This window comes from Procambarus clarkii, chromosome 44, assembly GCF_040958095.1.
Source record: "Procambarus clarkii isolate CNS0578487 chromosome 44, FALCON_Pclarkii_2.0, whole genome shotgun sequence".
NCBI lineage: Eukaryota > Metazoa > Arthropoda > Malacostraca > Decapoda > Cambaridae > Procambarus > Procambarus clarkii.
The window spans coordinates 30,614,262-30,637,111 of NC_091193.1; the positions used below are offsets into that span (position 1 = coordinate 30,614,262).

Below are 22,850 nucleotides of genomic sequence, written 5' to 3' on the forward strand. Positions count from 1 at the left end.
AAACTACTGACGGTCTTGGCCTCCAACACCACCTCACCTAACTTGTTCCAACCGTCTACCACTCTGTTTGCGAAAGTGAATTTTCTTATATTTCTTCGGCATCTGTGTTTAGCTAGTTTATATCTATGACCTCTTGTCCTTGAAGTTCCAGGTCTCAGGAAATCTTCCCTGTCAATTTTATCAATTCCTGTTACTATTTTGTATGTAGTGATCATATCACCTTTTTCTTCTGTCTTCTAGTTTTGGCATATTTAATGCCTCTAACCTCTCCTCATAGCTCTTGCCCTTCAGTTCTGGGAGCCACTTAGTAGCATGTCTTTGCACCTTTTCCAGTTTGTTGATGTGTTTCTTAAGATATGGGCACCACACAACTGCTGCATATTCTAGCTTTGACCTAACAAAAGTCGTAAACAATTTCTTTAGTATATCGCCATCCATGTATTTAAAAGCAATTCTGAAGTTAGAAAGCATGGCATAGACTCTTCGTACAATATTCTTTATGTGGTCCTCGGGTGATAGTTTTCTATCTAGAACCACCCCTAGATCTCTTTCTTTATCAGAATTCTTTAAAGATTTCTCACATAATATATAGGTTGTGTGGGGTCTATGTTCTCCTATTCCACATTCCATAACATGGCATTTATTAACATTAAATTCCATTTGCCAAGTGGCACTCCATGTACTTATTTTGTCCAGGTCTTCTTGAAGGGCATGACAATCATCTAAGTTTCTTATCCTTCCTATTATCTTAGCATCATCAGCAAACATGTTCATATAATTCTGTATACCAACTGGTAGATCATTTGTGTAGACAATAAACATCACTGGTGCAAGAACTGAACCCTGTGGTACTCCACTTGTGACATTTCTCCAGTCCGATACATTGCCTCTGATCACAGCCCTCATTTTTCTATCAGTCAGAAAATTTTTCATCCATGTTAGAAGCGTACCTGTCACTCCTTCAATATTTTCCAGTTTCCAGAACAACCTCTTATGTGGAACTCTGTCGAAAGCCTTTTTTAGGTCCAGATAGATGCAGTCAACCCAACCATCTCTTTCCTGTAATATCTCTGTTGCTCGATCATAGAAACTGAGTAAATTTGATACACAGGATCTTCCAGATCGAAAACCATACTGTCTGTCTGATATTATATCATTTCTCTCCAGGTGTTCTACCCATTTAGATTTAATTATATTTTCCAATATTTTGACTATTACACTTGTCAATGATACGGTCTGTAATTAAGGGGGTCTTCCATGCTTCCACTTTTGTAGATTGGAACTATGTTAGCCTTTTTCCACACATCAGCTACAACTCCTGTAAACAGGGATGCCTAAAAAATCAGTTGAAGAGGAATGCTGAGCTCAGGTGCACATTCTCTCAGAACCCATGGTGAAACTCCATCTGGACCAACTGCTTTGTTCTTATTTAGCTCCTTGAGCATTTTTTCCACTTCGTCTCTAGACACCTCTATGTGCTCTATGTTGTTCTCTGGAATTCTTATTGTATCTGGTTCCCTGAAGATTTCATTTTGTACAAACACACTTTGGAACTTTTCGTTTAATGTTTCACACATTTCCTTTTCATTTTCCGTGAATCTATTTCCCATTTTCAACCTCTGAATATTATCCTTTACCTGCAATTTGTTGTTTATGAATTTATAGAATAGACCCGGTTCTGTTTTACATTTGTCTGCAATCCCTTTTTCAAAATTTCTTTCTGCCTCTCTCCTCACTGCCGTGTAGTTGTTTCTCGCATCTTTGTATCGCTGGTATGTTTGGGGGTTCGGCCTCTTCCTGTATTGATTCCATTTTTGTGTCTTTTGGTCTCTGGCCCTTTCGCACTTTCTGTTGAACGAATCCTGTTTTCTAGTTCTGCTTCTCTGTTTTGGTATAAATTTTTTTGTGCCTTTATCATATATTTCACAAAACCTGACATACATCACATTCACTTCCTTGCCTAGCAACAAGTCTGTCCAATTATACTCACTAAAATTTTTTCTAAGGTTGCCATAATGTCCTCTCCTAAAGTCAGGTTTTTCATTTGCATCGACCGTCATATTTTCTTCCAGATTATAACGCATTGCATACTATATTCCGAAAAAGACATGGTCACTTACCCAAGGGAGGAATGTACTGAATGTCAAATATTTCTTCCTCCTTCCTGGTAAATATCAAATCTAGCATGGAGGAAACGTCCCCTTCCCTCATCCTCGTAGCTTGTTTAACATGTTGATACAAGAATGTTTCCAGGATGAGGTCTACAAATTTACAGGTCTAGAAATCTTCTGTTTTAGCTTCACATGCTTCCCAGTCAAGTTGATTTCAAGTTGAAGTCGCCGATTATCAACAGTCGTGAACTATCGTTATCCGCTCTCGCTATGATCTCTCTCATTATTGTTATAAGACCTTCTCATTTACTATCTAGCTCCTCCTTTGACCATGTGCTGCTTGGCGGTGGACTATATGCATTTATGATCATTAGTTTATCATCCTCATGGCAGATCTCTAGTGCTATTATGTCAACTTCTTGTGGATTGGCAGTCACTATTTCGTTCACCTTTAGGTGTTCTTTCACCTAAAATCAGGAAAGGTGGTGGCACAGCAACGCCACCGCCTTTCCTGATTTTTCTGTCCCGTCTCCAAATTGAGTAACCCCTTGGGAATATGACCTCATTTAAAATAGCATCTTCAAGTTTTGTCTCCGTGAGTGCCGGACCAACCGGGCTGTGGTGGGTATGTGGGCCTGCGGGCCGCTCCAAGCAACAGCCTGGTGGACCAAACTCTCACAAGTCAAGCCTGGCCTCGGGCCGGGCTTGGGGAGTAGAAGAACTCCCAGAACCCCATCAACCAGGTATCAACCAGGTGCAACAATGTCTGGTGTCTGCAGCTGTATTATATCACTTAACTCCAGTATCTTTGATCTTACTCCATCTATGTTGGTGTATGCAATCTTGAGGAACTTGTTCCCCCTCTTCACTTCCCCTTTCTCTAATGAAAGGTGCGTGCGGCGCTGGCGGAGCCGCTCTGGCTTGCGTTCGGGGTGGACATCATATCTGTACCGTTCTGTACGCTTTCTCGTGTTTTGTTTCACCTCCGGCCTGCTCATGTGTCGCCTGAGCCGTCCTGGTCCTTGATCAGGGTGCCCTCTTATCTTCTCCTCAGTTTGTGGTAGCCCCTTCAGTTCAGGTTTCTGCTCTTTGGTACTGGTGGTAGGTTTGTACGTTTGCGGCCTTTCTCCGTCCTTCTGACGACGGTCAAGACAGCTGCTTACCGGGGGAGGGGGGAGTCCTTGAGCTATTGATGCTTGATTGGTTCGGCCAGGGGTGCATCCTGTGTTGTCCGGTTGCGCTTTTTTTTTTTTTGCCTTTACCTGCGTACCGTGTCTGGGGATGCGCTTTGGGTTGATCCGGTTCCCCTCTTTCCCCATTTCAGGGCTCGGGTTTCCCAGGTCGCCCGTAATTTTTAGATCTTCCAGCCTGCGGTCTATCCTTGCGCCCGTGCTGTTCGGACGTTTGCAGCTTTCGTTGCTGTGTTGGTGACGTCTAGGGCTCATTTACGGCGTGAGGATTTGAGGTTCGCACAGGTTCCTGGCCGTCTGTTCTTTATGCGCGCGTCTGCTCCTGTGCGTTCTTGTTGCCTTGGCTCGCAGGTTGTAGCCTGTTGTCTCCGCTTCGTGTTGCGGAGTTTGTGGCGGCCGCCTCCCGGGTCAGCCCTTTCTTTTCCTTCTCTTTGGGTATGAAGCTCCAGGGAGCCGTAGGGGCTCCCCACAGAAAACGAGCGTTGAATGTAATGAAACGCCATTTTCTGGGTAAGCCCCGGAGACTCCCTGGCAACCCTCCCTCCCACTGGTCGGCAGTTTTTTCGTGTTGGTTGAAGTTTAGCTTCCAAACTGATGCTAGGCAGCCGGCACAGTGAGGTCCGGGGCTCCCCCCTCCCCCTCTTGGGGCGGGGAGGGCTGCGCGGACGATCGGCGCAGCAGTAAAGTGTGATGTTCGCTTGTTTGCTTGTTTCCTTGGGATTGTAGGGAGTTTCTACCTCTCTATTTGTTTTTTTGTTTTAGTTTTTTACCATGTGGGGTTTGTTTTGTTATGGCTATTTTTCTGGGTGCCTAACCCCGGTTGATGGCAGATAAGGAAAACCCCAACCACAAGGGGGTTTTCCAGGGCCATTGCTCCCTGAAACCTCTCTTAAGGGGCCAGGTTCTGGCGCTGGTCCCTGGTAGGTCTGAACTCCTTAGATAATGTCCTGGTCTAGTATAACATACATTAGCCCAATAAGCTCCAGGGAGCCTCCGGGGCTCACCCAGAAAATGCCATTTCATTACATTTAACGCTGGTTTTATGTTCAAATAGCCAAAATTTGAAAAGAAACTGTAAATGCTTGCAAAGAATTCAGGCGGGATAGTCACTAGGCTGGAGGCACTGGGAAACTGAGGCGTGATGGCTGTGTCACCATGCGCTAGGTCGGCCATACGCGTATCAACAAACTCGTATCCCAAGGTAAAGTTCATAACCTGATTCAAATTTTCTGACGAAATCAGCTCGTAACCCGAAAAGTTCATAAAGAGGGGCATTCATAAACCGAGGTACCGCTGTACCTGGGAGTTAGACAGCTGCTATGGGCTGCTTCCCGGGGAAGTGTAATTAAAAAAAGGTCTGGTCGAGGACTGGGGCGCTGGGACGGTAAGCCCCGAAATCATCTCAAGATAATCTCAAGATGGAGTTCTTGGCCTACCAGGGACCATGAGCCAGAATCTGTCCCCCCTCAGAGAGGCACGTGGAGCAATGGCCTATAGACACCCTCCATACCTGATTGATACCCGGTTGATGGGGTTCTGGGTGTTCTTCTACTCCCCAAGTCCGGCCCGAGGCCAAGCTTGACTTCTGAGAGTTTGGTCCTCTAGGCTGTTGCTTGCAGTGGTCTGCAGGCCCACATATCCACCACAACCCGGTTGGTCCGGCACTCCTTGGAGAAAATTATCTAGTTTTCTCTTGAAGATGTCCACGGTTGTTCTGGCAATGTTTCTTATGCTCGCTGGAAGGATGTTGAACAACCATGGACCTTTTATGTTTATACAGTGTTCTCTGATTGTGCCTATGGCACCCTTGCTCTTCACTGGTTCTATTCTGCATTTTCTTACATGTCGTTCACTCCAGTATGTTATGTTGTTATTTTACTGTGTAGATTTGGGACCTCGCCCTCCAGTATCTTCCGCATGTATATTATTTTATATCTCGTCTTCTTTCTAGTGAGAACATTTGGAGAGTTTTGAGGCAATCCCAATAATTTAGGTGCTTTATTGCGTCTATGTATGCCGTATATGTTCTCTGTATTCCCTCTATTTCGGTAATCTCTCCTGCTCTGATGGGGGAAGTGAGTACTGAGTAGTACTCAAGACGGGACAGTACAAGTGATTTGTATAGTACAACCATTGTGATGGGATCCCTGGATTTGAATGTTCTCATAATCCATCTGATCATTTTTCTGGCTGACGCAATACTTGCTTGGTTATGCTCCCTAAACGCTAGGTCATCAGACATCATTATTCCTAAGTCCTTTACATACTGCTTTCTTACTATGGGCACATTTGATTGTGTTTTGTATCCTGTATTAAGTTTAAGGTCCTCATTTCTGTGGGGAGCCCCTACGGCTCCCTGGAGCTTATTGGGCTAATGTATGTTATATTAGACCGGGACATTAGCTAAGGAGTTCAGACCTATCAGGGATCAGCACCAGAACCTGGCCCCTTCAGAGAGGTTTCAGGGAGCAATGGCCCTGGAAAACCCCTTGTGGTTGGGGTTTTCCTTATCTGCCATCGACCGGGGTTAGGCACCCAGAAAGGTAGGCATAACAAAACAAACCCCACATGGTAAAAACTAAAACAAAAACCGAACATAGAGGTAGAAACTCCCTACAATCACAAGGAAACAAGCAAACATCACACTTTACTGCCGCGCTGATCATCCGCGCAGCCCTCCCCGCCCCGGGAGGGGGAGGGGGGAGCCCCGGACCTACCACGCCGGCTGCCAAGCTCCAGTTCGTTCGCTAATGTCAACCGGGATTGACGCTTCTCTGGCCTCAGTTTCCTAGGCGTGTTTGCCTTGTGTGGCGTTCACTGCCGTGTGTTGTGTTGTACGGTGGCCAGGAGTACCTCATCTGTGCCGGGGCTGCATGTGCTTAGTGGCTGACTTCCCTAAGCGCCCTGTGAGTACTGCCCTTGCGTTACAGGGTTATCTTCCCTGGGGCGTTTGGGAACCATTCCCATAGAGGTTCTTGCTGCTCGGCATTTGCCTCGCCCTTGGGGCCAGCTGGGGCTTGGGGCCCTTGTTTGGTCCTGGGTAGGGATTGGTATTGTACTGGTTAGGACGTCAAGGTGTTGCACAGCCTGCCACCTATGCGGCGGCCGGTTTCTGTTGCCTCTGGAGACGGTGTACTTTTGCGGGGTTTTTCTTTTGTTTTTAATTTTTCATGCCTGGTGGGGGTCTGCCTAAGGTGGTTATAGTACCACTGGTAGTGTTTGGCGGCCCTCTGCTAGGCCCTTGTGATTGTACACGTCTCAGGGGTTTTCAGTGCTATCCTCTACCCTCTTGTTATGTTTGGGTTTCTTAACCGGTTAGCAACACCTTGCCCGGGCTTCCCGTAGTTGTTACCCTACGGGCCCTGGAAACCCCTGTCTGGGCTCGGGGGACCATTGAATGTGTCTTCCGGGTTCCAACCCATCATGTACAGGATCGTTGGTTGCTGTTCCCTTGTCTCCAGGTGACAGTCGCCATTTTTACCTCCGTCATGCTGCCTGTTGGGTCACTGACACCCTGACCAGGAGTCTTGCGAGTGATTCTCTGCTTGTTCTCCAGTACTCTCCTGATGTTATTACTGTTCAGAGTACAGGCGGCATCCGTGTTGCAAGCTTGGTTAGGTTCCTGCAACATGCTAGGTTGGTTTCCCACTCGAATGCCCCGTGGCCGCCCCGTTTGGTTAGGTGCTGTTCGCCCCTTTCCCTCCATGTTCCCGGCTCCGGACCGTCTGCGGGTTTCGGGGTCGGGGCGGGGTTTAGTTGCGGCAGAGACTCGGGCGGTTTTCGGGGGCTGCCCCGTTCGGGTTGGGGACGGAGGTTTGAACCTGTGCCTCCTGCCAAGGCTTCTGGGTCTTACCAGCGGCCCTTTCTTGTTGCCTTTCCCATAGACTCTTCCTTTTCTTTAAGGGCGGAGGGCTTTGAGGACGGCTCTGCCCCGGGGCCTCTGTTGTTGGTTCCCGGGGCTGTGGGGGATGCCTGCTAGCAGTTCTGGGGCGGTTTTGCCCCTGCCGGGTTTTTTCTGCTGTTAACGCTGCTGGCAGCATTTTTTGCCCATCCAGTCTGCTAGCTTCCCACATTTGCTTGCGTGTTTTTTTGTATTTAGTGTCAGTCACAGCCCCTGCTGGCGGCCATTTTCGTCTGCCGGTTTCACGGCGTGGCCACCAGGGCGGCGTTGCGGTTTGTTTACATGCGTCTGGGTGTGCGAACGAGCGTCTCGGGTGAGTTTTCATTTTTTTTCAGGGTTTTTGTTCTCCTGTTGTCGTTTCTTTGTTTTTCTGGTGTTTTCTTGCCGTTGCCTATTCCTCTGGGAACATTTGGGTGTTGATTTTACACCGGGTTTTTCCAATTTTTCTGTTTTGGGTCTGAGCCTTTGGGTTTAGGCTCAGTGCCCCTGGCTGGTATGCTTGCTCCCACACCTTGTCCCTCGGTTTTCGGTCTGTTGGGACCGTTTTCCCAAGGGGTTCTGCTGGGGGGCTGTGCTTTGCCTTTCAGTGGTGTTCTCCGCCGGCATTATGTGGTGGTTTGGGCTCCCCCTGGTTCGATTCTGGGTTCCTTTGGGTTCCTTGGTTTCGTTCTGGAGGTTTCTTCCTCTTGGGCCCCCTTTTGTGGGTTCAGGGGACTTTGTTTCCTCGTGTGACCCGGTCCTGCCTTCTGGGGTTCCGGGGTCTTCCTGGCTTGCAGACTGATCTTTTTGGGTCTTGGCACGTGTTGTGGTTGTGCTGGGACTTTGCGGTTTTGCTGTCGAGGTGGGCCTTTTGATGCAGTTTTGTGCCTTCTTTGCCTGGCCGGCATGGTGCTCTCTGCTCACTAGTTGGCAATTTGTACTTTTACTATACTGTCTCCACTCGATCATCCGGACTATATGGGAAGGACCCCCAGCCGGATTATCACATTTTTCGGATAATGGTACTTTTTCACCTACGAGTCCAAAAGTGACCATTTCCAACTATTTTTATACTACAAACAACATAATTTGAATTGCCTTGCCACATACAATTATTAAATATTCAACTAGAAACCTCAACTTACCTTGTTGGTGTTCGTCTTCTTGATTGATGCCACACATCTTGAAGTTAAAAATTCTTAACAATTTACGTAACCTATACTAACACAACACTAAAATTAACACTTAAAATTACTGTACAGTTCATTAAGCTAAGTTAGTTTTGACTGCCAGCTGCTGAAGCCTCACTGGTTGAGGGCATTTGGGTTGCCTGTGAGGCCTCACTTGTTGAAGGCGCTTGCTTGCACCTCACTTGTTGAAGCGTTGCATGCCCTCACTTGTTGAAGGCGCTTGCTTGCGCCTCACTTGTTGAAAGCGCTTGGCTTGCCTGTGGCGCGTCACTTGTTGAAAGCACTTGGCTTGCCTGTGGCGCGTCACTTGTTGAAAGCGATTGGCTTGCTTGTGGCGCGTCACTTGTTGAAAGCGCTTGGCTTGCCTGTAATGCCTCACTTGTTGAAGGAGCTTGGCTTGCCTGTGGCGCCTCACTTGTTGAAGGCGCTTGGCTGCCTGTGACGCCTCACTGGTTGAATAACACGTAACTTGTCTTTAATTGCTAGGACAATCTTCTTCCTCTTAACACTTCCAGAACGATTGATGCTGCTACCAGACATATTCTTGGCCAAAAATGTTCAAAATTACTATGAAAATTAAGAAAGTTATTTAAAAAAATATTTCACTAATGGCGCAACACTGTGAGGCCGCACTGGTTGAGGTGTATAACAGTGACTTGTCTTTAATTGTTAGGACAACTTTCTTCCTCTTAACACTTCCAGAACGATTGATGCTGCTACCAGACATAGTCTTGGCCAAAAATGTTCAAAGTTACTATGAAAATAAAAAAGTTATTTAAAAAAATATTTCACTAATGGCGCAGCACTGTGTATAACACGAGGGACGGACGCACATGGGTTGACCAGTGTTGGACGGGTCCACTTGGGGTGGGGCAGCTATAGCACGTTAAGTAGGCCACCAGGAGGAAAAAAATTCACAATATTTTTTAAGGAAACTTCAGCCTGTGCACAATGCTTTTAGGAAACTTATTTATTTGTTATTACATAATTACTAGTACTTATTTCATTTGTTTTTGGCTATGATTAATTGTTCTAAAATTAATGGTAATTCCTGTACCCAGGTGGTCCCTCCTGACGCACCCCTCCCACCCTCCCAACACCACCCACCCACCCCACCCCCCTCCTCCACCATGCGTCTAGAGCCACAGACGGGATTAATACGGTATGGCCGTATTTTCATCCGGCCAAACTAGCTTTTATCCGGTTCCTGTGGCCATTTTGGCCGGATATTGTGATAACTTTATCCGATAACGATTTTGGCCGTATAAGGGCGTTTTCCGGATGTTTGAATCCCGGATAATCGCGGGGTTACAGTATATGTCCTCACCTAGTTGTGCTTGCGGGGGTTGAGCTCTGGCTCTTTGGTCCCGCCTCCCAACCGTCTATCAACAGGTAATTACCTAAGTGTAGTTACAGGATGAGAGCTACGCTCATGGTGTCCCGTCTTCCAAGCACTCTCTGTCATATAACGCTTTGAAATTACTGACGGTCTTGGCCTCTACCACCTTCTCACTTAACTTGTTCCAACCATCTACCACTCTATTTCCAAAGGTGAATTTTCTTATATTTCTTCGGCATCTGTGTTTAGCTAGTTTAAATCTATGACCTCTTGTTCTTGAAGTGCCAGGTCTCAGGAAATCTTCCCTGTCGATTTTATCAATTCCTGTTACTATTTTGTACGTAGTGATCATATCACCTCTTTTTCTTCTGTCTTCTAGTTTTGGCATATTTAATGCTTCTAACCTCTCCTCGTAGCTCTTGCCCTTCAGTTCTGGGAGCCACTTAGTAGCATGTCTTTGCACCTTTTCAAGTTTGCTGATGTGCTTCTGTACAGTATCCACTCAATTTAACGGCCTCTTTTATACCGATCTGCTGGTATTAACGACCGGTTTGGGAGCCCAGTAGCTAGAGCCTGCTATACCGGTCTGCGGTCGATATTACCGACAGTCGGTATTGGGTTTGTTGTGGCATCAGCATCCCCTCACATGGCGACCAGGCCGCCACCGACCTGGATCGTCCAGAGTCATATATTACATCTTAATTTTCTTTTAAAATGATTCACTTTAATGAAGAAAATTGTAAATTATTATTAATAAAATATTTTGAAACAGTTTTTATTAAGCAAAAGTCTTTGTTTTCTTAATAAATACCTTTTATAGTATGTATAGGCACTAGGTATTTTTTTTCCCACGGACCTAGTATGTACTCCGCCGGCCATGTGTTCCCATTGTTTACCGTGAACTCGCGCGGCTAGCTTCAATTGTGAAGGATATTACTGTACTGTAATTGTGATCTTTTTAATTTACAAAATGCCAAAAGTTACCCAAAGGAAGCGCCTGACGGTTGCACAGAAGCTGGAGTTAATTAAGAAACTTGATAAAGGATATTCTCATGCACGACCAGCAGCAGAGTTTAACATCGGGAAAAGTACAGTAAGTGACATCAAGAAACAGAAGGATACTCTATTAAAATATGCCTGAAAATAAGTGTACATACAGTATGTACCCTGTATACAACATAAACAATATAAAACAAGCGCTGCAGAGGATGACGTAATCTTCACAGCTTCGTAATCTTCAGCTTCATTAAAAGTAAGTCAATTTACCAATTTTATTATAGTATTACAAGATATTAATTGTTTTTTTTCAACAAAAGCTACATATTAGTCTCTGCAAATGTATATTCTATCGTCAGCAGAGAAAAGGTGAGCTCAAAATATTTCGTCTTGGCTAGCTCTCAGTGACAAGGCTCGATCGCCATTGTTATGGCATGGCCGCCACAGCGTGTGTTGTAACATTAAAAGTCAGTCAATTTACCAATTTTATTATAGTATTACAAGATATTAGTTGTTTTTTTTCAACAAAAGCTACATATTAGTCTCTGCAAATGTATATTCTATCGTCAGCAGAGAAAAGGTGAGCTCAAAATATTTCGTCTTGGCTAGCTCTCAGTGACAAGGCTCGATCGCCATTGTTATGGCATGGCCGCCACAGCCTGTGTCGTAACATTAAAAATACATTACCTGCACTGTTCAGGGTAAATCAAAACACATCTCTAAAATTTTATTAAGACAATATTAACTCGCTGATTGATACATGAAATATTTTTCAATACAAAGGAATGAATCAATTTTTTCCCACCCATCTGGACTTGATCAGAGCGTGTTTACACATCATCCATGCAGCAGCCAGCAACTGGCTTAATCGTCGGCCGTGCACTAAATTGGAATGCAATTACACAATGAACTTTATTTAATTTTAGTTATACAGTATAAAATATATCCTACCTGAATGTTACTTGAAAAATTACCCGACCCGACTTAACGTCGGAAATAACGGAGCTCCGTAAATAACGACTTGGGCTCAGCCCCATATAGGCTGTTAAATTGAGTGGATACTGTATAGGTTCCTGTGCCTATTGGGCTCTATCATGTCTACATGTGACATTGTATGGGGGTCAGCCTCGTTACTTGTGTGTGGAGTCACCACATTACTTCCTAGTGCTTTCCCATTACCATTCTGACACTAAAAAAAAAAAAAAAATTTGCCTCTTGCATTCATTGGGTTCCTCCGGGGATCTTGTGTTGGTGCTGCGTCACCAGCTTCCTCTTTGGGGTTTTCGGGGTTCTGTGCCTTGGCACCTCCCCGAGCCTTCGCTCGATGTGTTCACGGACGGGTCGTCTCTCGGCTGGGGCTTTGTGACCAGTGCTCACCAGGTCGGCCGAGGTTAATGGAGTCTGTCTGTCCGTCGGGCTCACAGCACGGTTTGGGTGTTCGTGGCTGTCTGGTTTGCGCTTCGGAGGGTTTGGGTCACTAGGTACTCTACCATTCAGCTCTGTTCGGACTGTTCTCTGGTGGTTCTTGCCGGAACCACTGGGGTTTGGCTAACCGTGAGGTTCATGTCCGGGGTGTGTCCTGCGTCCTGGCGGACAGCTGTCTCGGTTCATTCCTCTTCGTGGGTTGGCCAGTTGTCGCCGATTCGTTTTGTTGGATCTGTCAGGCGTATGGACTCCTGGCCATGGACGTCTTCGGGTCAGCGTGGTCTAGGCGTCGCCCATTTTGTGGCGCCCTTTCCCACCTGCGAGGACTTCACGGTGGATGCTTTCGGCAGGACTGGTCAAGGTGGGGGGTACCTGTTCCTCTTCTCCCGGTCCAGCTGTTGCTTTGGATTCTGGCTCGGTTGCAGCCCATTCCCACGAGAGCAGTCCTTATGGTTCCATGGTGGCCGGCCCGGCCTTCTTTTCAGATGCTGCTTGATAGGTGTCCGTACCCGGAGCGTTTTTCCTGAGGCTCCACCTCTTTCAGCAGGAGTCTGCTGAAAGCGTGCCTTCAGGCCGAATCGGTCCTGTCCGTGACTGGTTCAGCCTTCTCCTTGGCTCTTCGCGTCTGGTATTTTGACGCGGGTATCACCATCTCTATGGTGTTAAGGTGGCTTTGTTGATGGTGTCCCACCTGCGAGCTTCGTCTTGGCGACAGTATGACGTTTCATACGTTTTCTCGTGTTTTGTTTCCCCTCCGGCCTGCTCATGCGTCGCCTGAGCCATCCTGGTCCTTGTTCAGCGTGCCTTCTTATCTTCCCTTTAGTTTGTGGTAGCCCCTTCGGTTCAGTTTCCTGCTCTTTGGTACTGGTGGTAACTTTATAGGTGTGCAGCCTTTCTCTGTCCTGGCGCCGGTCGTGACGGCTGCTTTCCGGAGGGGTTCTTGGGGTATTGGTGCTTGATTGGTTTGGCCCGGGGGGTGCGTCCTGTGTTGTCCGGTTGTGCTTTTTGCTGTTGCTGGCGTACCGTGTCTGGGGATGCGCTGTGGTTGATCCGGTTCCTTCGTTCCCTGTTTTCAGGGCTCGGGTCTCCCAGGTCGTCCGCAGTGTTTTCATTCTTCCAGCCTGCGGTCTGTCTTTGCGCCCGTGCTGTTCAGACGTTTGCAGCTTTTGCTGCTGTGTTGGTGCAGGGATTTGTGAGTCGCACAGGTTCTTGGCCACCCATCCTTATGCGCGTCTGCTCTTGGGCGTTCTTGTTGCCTTGGGTCGCAGGTTTGTGACCGGTTGTCTTGGCTTTGCGTTGCAGAGTTTGTGGCGGCCACCTCCCGGGTTAGCCCTTTCTTTTCCTTCTCTTTGGGTATGAAGCTCCAGGGAGCCGTAGGGGCTCCCCACAGAAAACCAGCGTTGAATGTAATGAAACGCCATTTTCTGGGTGAGCCCCAGAGGCTCCCTGGCAACCCTCCCTCCCATCGGTCGGCGGTTTTTTCGCGTTGGTTGAAGCTTAGCTTCCGAACAGGAGCTTGGCAGCCGGCGCGGTAGGTCCGGAGCTCCCCCCCCCCTCCCCCTCCCGGGGCGGGGAGGGCTGCGCGGACGATCAGCGCGGCAGTAAAGTGTGATGTTTGCTTGTTTCCTTGTGATTGTAGGGAGTTTCTACCTCTATGTTCGGTTTTTGTTTTAGTTTTTACCATGTGGGGTTTGTTTTGTTATGCCTACCTTTCTAGGTGCCTAACCCCGGTCGATGGCAGATAAGGAAAACCCCAACCACAAAGGGGTTTTCCAGGGCCATTGTTCCCTAAAACCTCTCTGAAGGGGCCAGGTTCTGGCGCTGGTCCCTGGTAGGTCTGAACTCCTTAGCTAATGTCCCGGTCTAATATAACATACATTAGCCTGATAAGCTCCAGGGAGCCCCCGGGGCTCACCCAGAAAATGGCGTTTCATTACATTCAACACTGGTTTTTTTTACCGTACCTAAGTACCTGAAATTTATCACTGTTAAACATCATGTTATTTTCTGTTGCCAGGCGAAATCTTTATTAATATCTACTGGTACTTGAAGTTTTTCAATGTCTTCAGCCGAGGTAATTTTCATGCTGATTTTTGTGTCATCTGCAAAGGATGATACGAAGCTGTGACTTTTTAACTGCACTTGGATTCGATTTTATATGATTGACTGTTACTTGTCGAGTCCTGTTTGACAAAACTGAGTATCCAGCATCCTACTTTACCGGTTATTCCTATTGACCTCATTTTGTGTGCTATCACTCCATGGTCACATTTATCGAAAGCCTTTGCGAAGTCCGTGTATACCGACTGGGCAACATCAGCATTCTGTTTTTCTTCTAATGCTTCAATGACTTTGTCGTATTGATCAAGTAGCTGTGAGAGGCACGATTATCCTGCTCAAAATCCATGTTGGCCTGGTTTGTGAAGGTCATTGGTCTCCATGAAATTGGTGACCTGACTCTTAATCACTCTCTCAAATACTTTTATTATGTGGGAAGTTAGTGCAACTGGTCTATAATTCTTTGACAATGCTTTGCTCCTCTTTTTTGTAGAGGGGAGCTTTAGCGTTGCATGCTACGTTCAGATTGCTGCAATACGATCGGTTGGTTGTTTCGCTGGATGCCCCGAGACTGCCCTGCTTTGGTTCTGGGGACCCGGGCTTGGGAGTGTTCGTCGCTTCGACTTTGGTTCCGTCCACACCTTTGTTGTCTTTCCCCTTCTGTTGTGCGTCCTGGTCCTTTTCCCCTTCCTTCCGGCTCTATATCGTCTGAGGGTTTCGGAATCGGGGCGAGGTTTAGTTGGTGTTGAGACTTGGGCAGTTTTGGGGGAGTTCCCTTCCGGTATGGCGGGAGAGGCATTCGAGCCTGATCCTCAAGCCAGAGATTCTGGGTCTGACCAGTGGGCCCCCTTTGTTTCTGCCTTTTCTTGAGGGTCTGGAAGGTTTGGAGGATGGCTCGGCCCCGGGTCTTCGTGGGGAGGTTTCCTGGGCAGGGGAGTGGTTGACTTGGGGACTTTGGGCCCCATTGGATCCCACTTGGGTTTTTGTACCCTCGGAGCAGGGCTTGATGTTACAAGGAGTGAGGTTCTCCTTTTCTTCCTCCTTGTTTGAATTGGATTTGGCGTCTGCCCTTTCCCTTTCGTGATCCCATGGGTCCTTTTTCCGTCCTTCCAGCGGTTTACTGCCTCCCGTATCCTGTCCCATGTGTTGCGGGAGACCATTGCAGCTTAACTCCTGTGTGACCCGAATTATGCCTTTGTAATGGTTCCTCATTCCTTTGTGTATGGATCTTCCTGTCTTTGCTGGGTTTATTATGAAGTTCTGGAGTCGTCCTGGCTTGCAGACTGCCCCATCTTCTCGTTGGAGGCTTGGCATACTTTCTGTCGGTCCCGCACGCTTGAGTGGCGGGAGGCTCATACAGTGTTCCAGGTTTTACTGGGGTCAAATTTGAGCACCTCAATGCGTGCTTCTTCATCCCTGCCCTTCCGCGGGATGTCGGTGTGGTGCAGCTTCATGTGCAGGTCTCTTCCCTTTTGGCTGCGTTGATTGCTAAAGACTTGCGAGCGTATATCCTGTTGGCTACGACCTTGTATTTCTATTCCTGCCCAATCAGGGAAAAGCTCGGGTAGGAACGTTTCGGACTGGCTTGAGGAGGGTCTTGTGCTTCTGGGTCTGGTGCATTGCCCTCGGTGGTGTGTGCGTCATCTGCGATGTTGGAGTTGTTCGCATCTATCCTGCGGGATGCAGAGTCGCTGTATTTTGCTTCCCATCTCGAGTGTCGGCAGGCGGTGCTTGCTTCTTTTTTTGGAATCTGCTTGGGCCCAGGCTCTTAGGCTTTCTTCACCTTTTTGCTCGTTGCTATTTGCAGAGTCTGCGGTTCGGCAGTATCTGCAGGTAGCTTCTTCTCGTTGCCGTCCTATGTCGGACTTGTTGGTTCTCCGGATGGGGGGGGGGGGCTCCTGGGGGCCTTCCCAGAAGGGTCATACCAGGGCTTGGGCTTCTTTCCGACGTGGTAGTCCAGTGGTGCCAGATTCAGTGCCGGTGCAGCCTTCAAAACCGTCTTTGTCTAGTTGGCGCAGTGATCGCTCTGTGCGCCGGTCGGTTTCTCGTAAGGGACGTAGGCCCTTTCACGGTTCGCCCCATTGATAGGGCAATGGGGGGGGGGGAGGCTCACTGTTTGCTCGCTCCTGGTTCCACTATTTGTGGGCCTTTTGGGTTGTTTCGTGTGGCCTGAGATGGCATTGGGTGGCCCCTCCACTTCGGGAGGGTCTGGATTGGCGGGGTAGGCCTCTCTTTTTTCCTGCGCTCTGTAAGGTCGCCTCGGAGAGGATTCGCTTAGGCGTGGTTGAAACGACCTTGTCCCTCAGGTGGGTTTTCCTCTTGTTTCAAGTTCCTACAAAGGATTGTGCGGGCCTCAGGATCATTCTGGACGGGCGCTAACTAAACCCGGGAGCTTATTGCCCCTCCTTTTGGATGACTACTTTGTCTCAGGTCCGGCTTCTCTTTGAGCTGGGTGCTTGGATGGTGTCCTTGTACCTCATGGACGCGTATTGGCACGTCCTGATTGATCCGAGTTTCAGGGACTGGTTTTGTTTTGTTGGGGCATCAGGGTTACCGCTTTCATTGCCTTCCTTTCAGTTTGAATATGGCATCTCGCATTTTCACATGCCTTACCCGGGTCATGGTGGTCCGTCTGCGTCTTTTAGGTGTTTGGGTTCTGGCCTACCTCAACGACTGTTTGGTGTGGGCTCCCAGCTTGCTGGGTTCGGGTTCCCAGGGAACTGGTGGAATTCCCATCTACTTCCCTCTCAGATTTGGTCTTGGCTGGGTCTTGTGTGGGATGTTTGGACCGCTTCCTAGTGTCTCCCTCCAGAGGTTCTGCTTCGGCTGTGTTTCCGCCTTCGCATGTTTCTGAGGGGCTCCTGGGTCATGAGGCAGATGTTCGAGGATTTGTGCAGGAGCCTGAACTTTGCCATGATGATCTTCCCGCCGGGTTGGGTTTGGCTTCGTCGGCTGTTCTGGTTCCTTCGGTGACGTCCCTTCCGCCTCTCTTGCGGGGTTCGGACGCTGGGGGCCTTGTGTCGATTGCTGCATCGCTGGCTTCCTTGTCAGGTTTTTCAGTGTTCAGTGCCTTGGCACCTACCCGAGCCCTCGCTCTATGTGTTCACAGACACGTCGTCTCTTGGCTGGGGCTTTGTGACCAGTGCTTACCAAGTCGGCTAGGGACGGTGGGGTCTATCCTTCCGTTGATCTCACAGCAAGGTGCGAGAGTTCGCAGCTGTGTGGATGTCGCTCCAGAGGATTCGGGTCGCTCATGGAGCGACGATCCGGCTCCATTCAGACTTTTCCCCCAGGGGTTCATTGTCTGAACTGCTGGGGTTCGATGCAGTCCTTGGCTGTTTGGGGCTGAATCTTTCGTCTGCTGAGTTCTCGGGTTTTGGCTCTCCTAGTTGTTCACGTTCAGGTGGTGTCCAGCGTCCTGGAGGTCTGCCTGTCACTGTTCATTTCCCTGTCCATGGAATGGATAGTCAATGCCGACTTGTTCAGTTGGCTCTGCCGCATGTGTGGGCCTCCGGCAGTGGACCTCTTCGCGTCGGCGTGGTCGAGACGTCTCTCGATATATGTGGAGACCTTTCCTGACTGCGAGGCCGTCGGGGTCGATGCCTTCAGGCAGGACTGGGCGAGGTGGGGTTACCTGTACTTCTTCTCCCCCCCCTCCCCCTTCCCCCCTCCCCCTTCCCCCCTCCCCCTTCCCCCCTCCCCCTTCCCCCCTCCCCCTTCCCCCCTCCCCCTTCCCCCCTCCCCCTTCCCCCTTCCCCCCTCCCCCATCCCCCCTCCCCCTTCCCCCCTCCCTCCCAAGTTCAGCTGTTGCTCCAGGTCCTGGCTCGCTTGGAGACTTGCCAGGGGCGAGTTGTCCTTCTGACTCCTTAGTGGCCGTCCCAGCATTAGTTTTAGGCACTGCTTGCTCGGTTTCCGAACCCAAGGGTCTTCCCGCTGCTCCACCTCTTTCAGCAGATCAGTCCAGCCCGGTACGTGGCTGGTTCGCTCTTCGCCTCGAGTCTTCGCGTCTGGGCTTTCTGACTCCAGTCTATCATCACTTGTATGGTGCGCAGGTTGCCTCGTTGATGGTGTCCTACCTGTGTACTTCGTCTCGGTGGCAGTATGAAGTTTCCTTGCAGTTCTTCTGTTATTTCCTATCTCTGCATAGGTGTACTTCTGTCTTTGATAGGGGGTGTCTAGTCCCTTCTTTCATGGTTGTTCCAGGACTGTCATCTTCTGCCGAATACTGTCGCCTCGTGTCGTGCGGCTTTAGCGGAGCTGCTGCAGCTTGCGTTAGGTATTGATGCTACGTCTGCTCCATTCCACAAGCTGTCTCATGCGTTGTTTCGCCTTCGCCTCCGGCCTGCACATGCACCGCCTGAGTCGTTCTGGTCGTTAGGACTGGTGCTCTCCTTTCTCTCTTCTCAGTTTGTATTGGCCCCTTTGGTTCAGGATTGTTTTCAACAGCTCTTTTCCCTGTTGGCATTGGCCTCTGGGGCTCTGGGGGTCGAGTCAGGGAGCTTCATGCTCTCCTCTGGCACAGGGTTTTCTGCTCTTTTGGTCCTGGTAGTAAGATGTTCGTTTGCAGCCATCGCCCTCTTTTCTGATGAAGGAGGAGTCGGCTGCTTTCTGGAGGGGTCCTTGGGTTGTTGATGCTTGGTTGATTAGGCCGGGGGTGTGTAATGTGTTGTGTCTGGTCGCGGCTCTCCTCTGTTACCTGTGCGCCACGGCTTCAGTGGCCGGGGACGTGCTTTGGGTTGACCCACTTATCCTTCTTCCCTGTTTCAGGGTTTGGGTCTCCTGGATTGTCCACAGGGTCATTCGGTGTTGCCAGTTGTCTTGGTTTTGAGTTTAGGGTAAGTGGCAATCACCGCCCAAGTACATCCCGCTTTTTCCTTATCTTTGGTTAGGTAGCTCTGGGAAGCCAAAGGGGCTCCCTCCAGAAAACCAGTGTTGAATGTAATGAAATGCCATTTTCTGGGTGGGACCTGGAGTCTTACCGGCAACCCTCTCTCATTCCGGTCGGTGTTTTTTTGGCATGTTTTGACATCCAGCCCGAGAACTGCAGGATAGCTGGCGTGAGGGTTTGGGGCTTCCCCCTTCCCCCTCCCGGGGAGAGGAAGGGGGGGGAAAGTTGAGCAGACAGCGGCATTGCAACGTGGTGACGTCATGCTAGTTTGCTCGTTTTCATTTGGGGAGTTCTGTTCACTTGTTCGGCTTTCTGTAGCAGTGTTTTAACTAGAATAGAGGTTTGTTTTGGATTGAAAGGCACTTACCTTTCTGGGTGCCTGACCCAGTCAATTGCAGACATAGAATGCTTCCAACTACACTGGAACCCAGAAAGGTAAGCACCCCAAAACAAACCCCTATTCTGGTTAAAAACAATGAAAATAGACAAACAAGTAGACAGAACTCTCCAAATGAAAACGAGCAAACAAGCATAACGTCACATGAGCCGCGCCGCATGTCTGCGCAGCTCCTCCCTTCCCGGGAGGGGGAAGGGAGAGCCCCAGACCACGGCGCCGGCGATCCACCTGCGTGCTTCGTCTCGGCAGTGGTATGGGGTTTTGCTGGCAGTCCTTCCTTTTCTTTTTGTCTCTTCGTAGATATCCGACAGATTTTGTTGACATGGTCATGTCCTTCTCTTGCGTGGCGCTGGCGGAGCCGGTACAGTTTGCTTTCGGTTTTGATATTCCTTCTGCACCGTTGCCCGGGCTGTCACAGGCGGTGTTTGCCTCTGGCCTGCTCATGCGCCAGCTGTGCCTTCCTGGTCTTTGGCCGGCGTGTTCTTGTTTCTGTCTTCACCTCGGTTTGTTATGGCCCCTTCGGTTCAGGTTGGTTTTTCTGTAGCTCCTTCTTGTTCGTTTGCTGCCGTCTCGTTTTTTCTGGCGAGGAATGAGTTTATTTGGGGCAAAATATTTGGTAAATAAATGCAGAAAAGATCCAGTGAAGAGTGGGGGGATGTCATACATTTATTCAGAGAACTGTTCAAAATATCAGAGGCCAGTGGCTACCTTTATACAAACGCACACAAGAAATGTTTCAAGAACAAAGGTTTGAAATCTTCAAGTGGGGACCACAGGTAAAATGGATTCTTTCAGTAGGTACCTGAGCAGCTGGGTTATGATGGGTTTGTGGGACTGTTGGCTTCTGCTATCAAGTGTATTGTATCTTGCCCAAAACGCTATGTTATCTTGAGGTTATCTTGAGATGATTTCGGGGCTTTTTAGTGTCCCCACGGCCCGGTCCTCGACCAGGCCTCCACCCCCAGGAAGCAGCCCGTGACAGCTGACTAACTCCCAGGTACCTATTTACTGCTAGGTAACAGGGGCATTCAGGGTGAAAGAAACTTTGCCCATTTGTTTCTGCCTCGTGCGGGAATCGAACCCGCGCCACAGAATTACGAGTCCTGCGCGCTATCCACCAGGCTACGAGGCCCCTAGTGTCTAGTGCGTGCTAGTGTCTTTAGTGCTAGTGCTAGTGCTAGTGTAATGCGTGCTAGTGTCTTTACAAGAATGTTAATTCAACTTATTTTCTATATTCTTTGATAACACCTAATGTAACTTCTTGTATATAAATAAATAAATAAATAAATAAATAAATAAATAAATAAAATATTGCTAATTAGACCTTAGAGTTCATTTTTTCATTGTCTGCATTTAATCAAAACGTATAATGGTATTTACATGATGAAAAGATAAAGATGGCAATGCTTGCTTCTCTCGATTTTAGAGACTAACCATTACTAGTATACCGTTATTTCACATTTTCAGACTGCTCCAATCCTGCCACAGGCACTGAGCATGGGACAGGTAATGATGGTTCCACCAGGATCATATTCATACCCTGGATATACCTCTGTGCCTGTCTACACACTTCCACCTACTCAACACCTCCCTGTTGCTACTCCTCCACAACCAGTTGTCATATCTGAACAAGATCTTAAACAGGTAAGAGTTATTTAAGTTTTTAAATATGTTATCTTGAGGTTATCTTGAGATGATTTCGGGGCTTTTTAGTGTCCCCGCGGCCCGGTCCTCGACCAGGCCTCCACCCCCAGGAAGCAACCCGTGACAGCTGACTAACACCCAGGTACCTATTTTACTGCTAGGTAACAGGGGCATAGGGTGAAAGAAACTCTGCCCATTGTTTCTCGCCGGCGCCTGGGATCGAACCCGGGACCACAGGATCACAAGTCCAGCGTGCTGTCCACTCGGCCGACCGGCTCCCCGAATGTTGCTGATTATTTTCCACAAGTGGCATGGTATTACAAACATGTACATTTTGTGATAGCAGGATAAAATTTGGCACATGCATGTTGAGAACATTCCTGGATATTGTGCCACAATATATTTCCTAGAGTGGTCATGGCAGCCTTCATGCATGTTGAGAACATTCCTGGATACTGTGTCAAAATGTATTTCCTAGAGTGGTCATGGCAGCCTTCTTGCAAAATGGCATCCTTGTGACAGAGATGTGGGAGCCGGTCGGTCGAGCGGACAGCACACTGGACTTGTGATCCTGTGGTCCTGGGTTCGATCCCAGGCGCCGGCGAGAAACATAGGCAAAGTTTCTTTCACCCTATGCCCCTGTTACCTAGCAGTAAAATAGGTACCTGGGTGTTAGTCAGCTGTCACAGGCTGCTTCCTGGGGGTGGAGGCCTGGTCGAGGACCGGGCCGCGGGGACACTAAAGCCCCGAAATCATCTCAAGATAACTCAAGATAATCAAGATGCTTCATGGAATTGATCAAGTAAGCAGTCAGTAGTCTACAGTGGAAACTGAACACTGCAACGTTAAAAGTGACTGTTTTCTTCAAGGGATCCCTCAATGGTTCCCCGAGCTGGCTACCTGGATAGGTTTACACGTATCATGCTCCACCAGACCCTCTCAATCATAAACACGTACCAAAGACATAATTTGGTCCACTCAGATGTACAGGGAGCTGGGGATTCTACACCAACCTAGACCAAGAGGAAATACCACCTGAAAGGTAATGCTCTCTGAAACACACAACTGCAGGGAAAGTAATAAGAACCCTAACAACAAGGAACACAGTATTGTACTTAGGTCATTATCGTTGCTAGTTATACCCCGTATCGCCACGTGGTGGACCCAACAACGTGGAGCTGGTGACACCTGATCAACCATAAGCTGGTGCTACCAAAGCAAGTGCACATTCAACCCGTTCTCGTACTTGCCTACAGTCAATATTGGCTTATTTATTAAGTGCATGTGTGTCATACTAATTGATTGTGAATATTTTAGTTTACCTTGAAAAGCTTCATAGAAAACACCGACCTCATCTAACCTTCTTAGTATGTTAAGATAAGCATCTTATTGCTTCTTATTTACAATTATTACTTAACCTATCAACGGTATAGGTTAAGTAATAATTGTAATTAAGAAGCAATAAGATGCTTATCTTAACATACTAAGAAGGTTAGGTGAGGTTGGTGTTTTCTATGAAGCTTTTCAAGGTAAACTAAAATATTCACAATCAATTAGTATGTCACATATGCACTTAATAAATAAGCCAATATTGACTGTAAGCAAGTGCGAGAACAGGTTGGCTCATTGTATCCCCACCATCTTTCTAGTTCTTTACTGGGTGGAAGCCCTGTCGTCTCCTTGGACTAATATAGTGCTATATTAGTTTGGGGTCTTCAGTCTCAGAGTCCAT

General features: G+C 48.3%; 1 protein-coding gene across 4 annotated transcripts in view; it reads left to right on the forward strand.

Annotated features, from left to right (window-relative positions):
* The window catches only part of LOC123745442 (toll-interacting protein), a 148,294-nt gene that overhangs the window by 118,460 nt on the left and 6,984 nt on the right, over window positions 1-22,850 (forward strand). For all 4 annotated transcript variants that reach the window (XM_045726024.2, XM_069300873.1, XM_045726023.2 and 1 more), the window contains one exon: window positions 20,942-21,118. In XM_045726024.2, coding sequence (XP_045581980.1) covers window positions 20,942-21,118 — 177 coding nt within the window. The remainder of the gene's footprint in view (window positions 1-20,941; window positions 21,119-22,850) is intronic.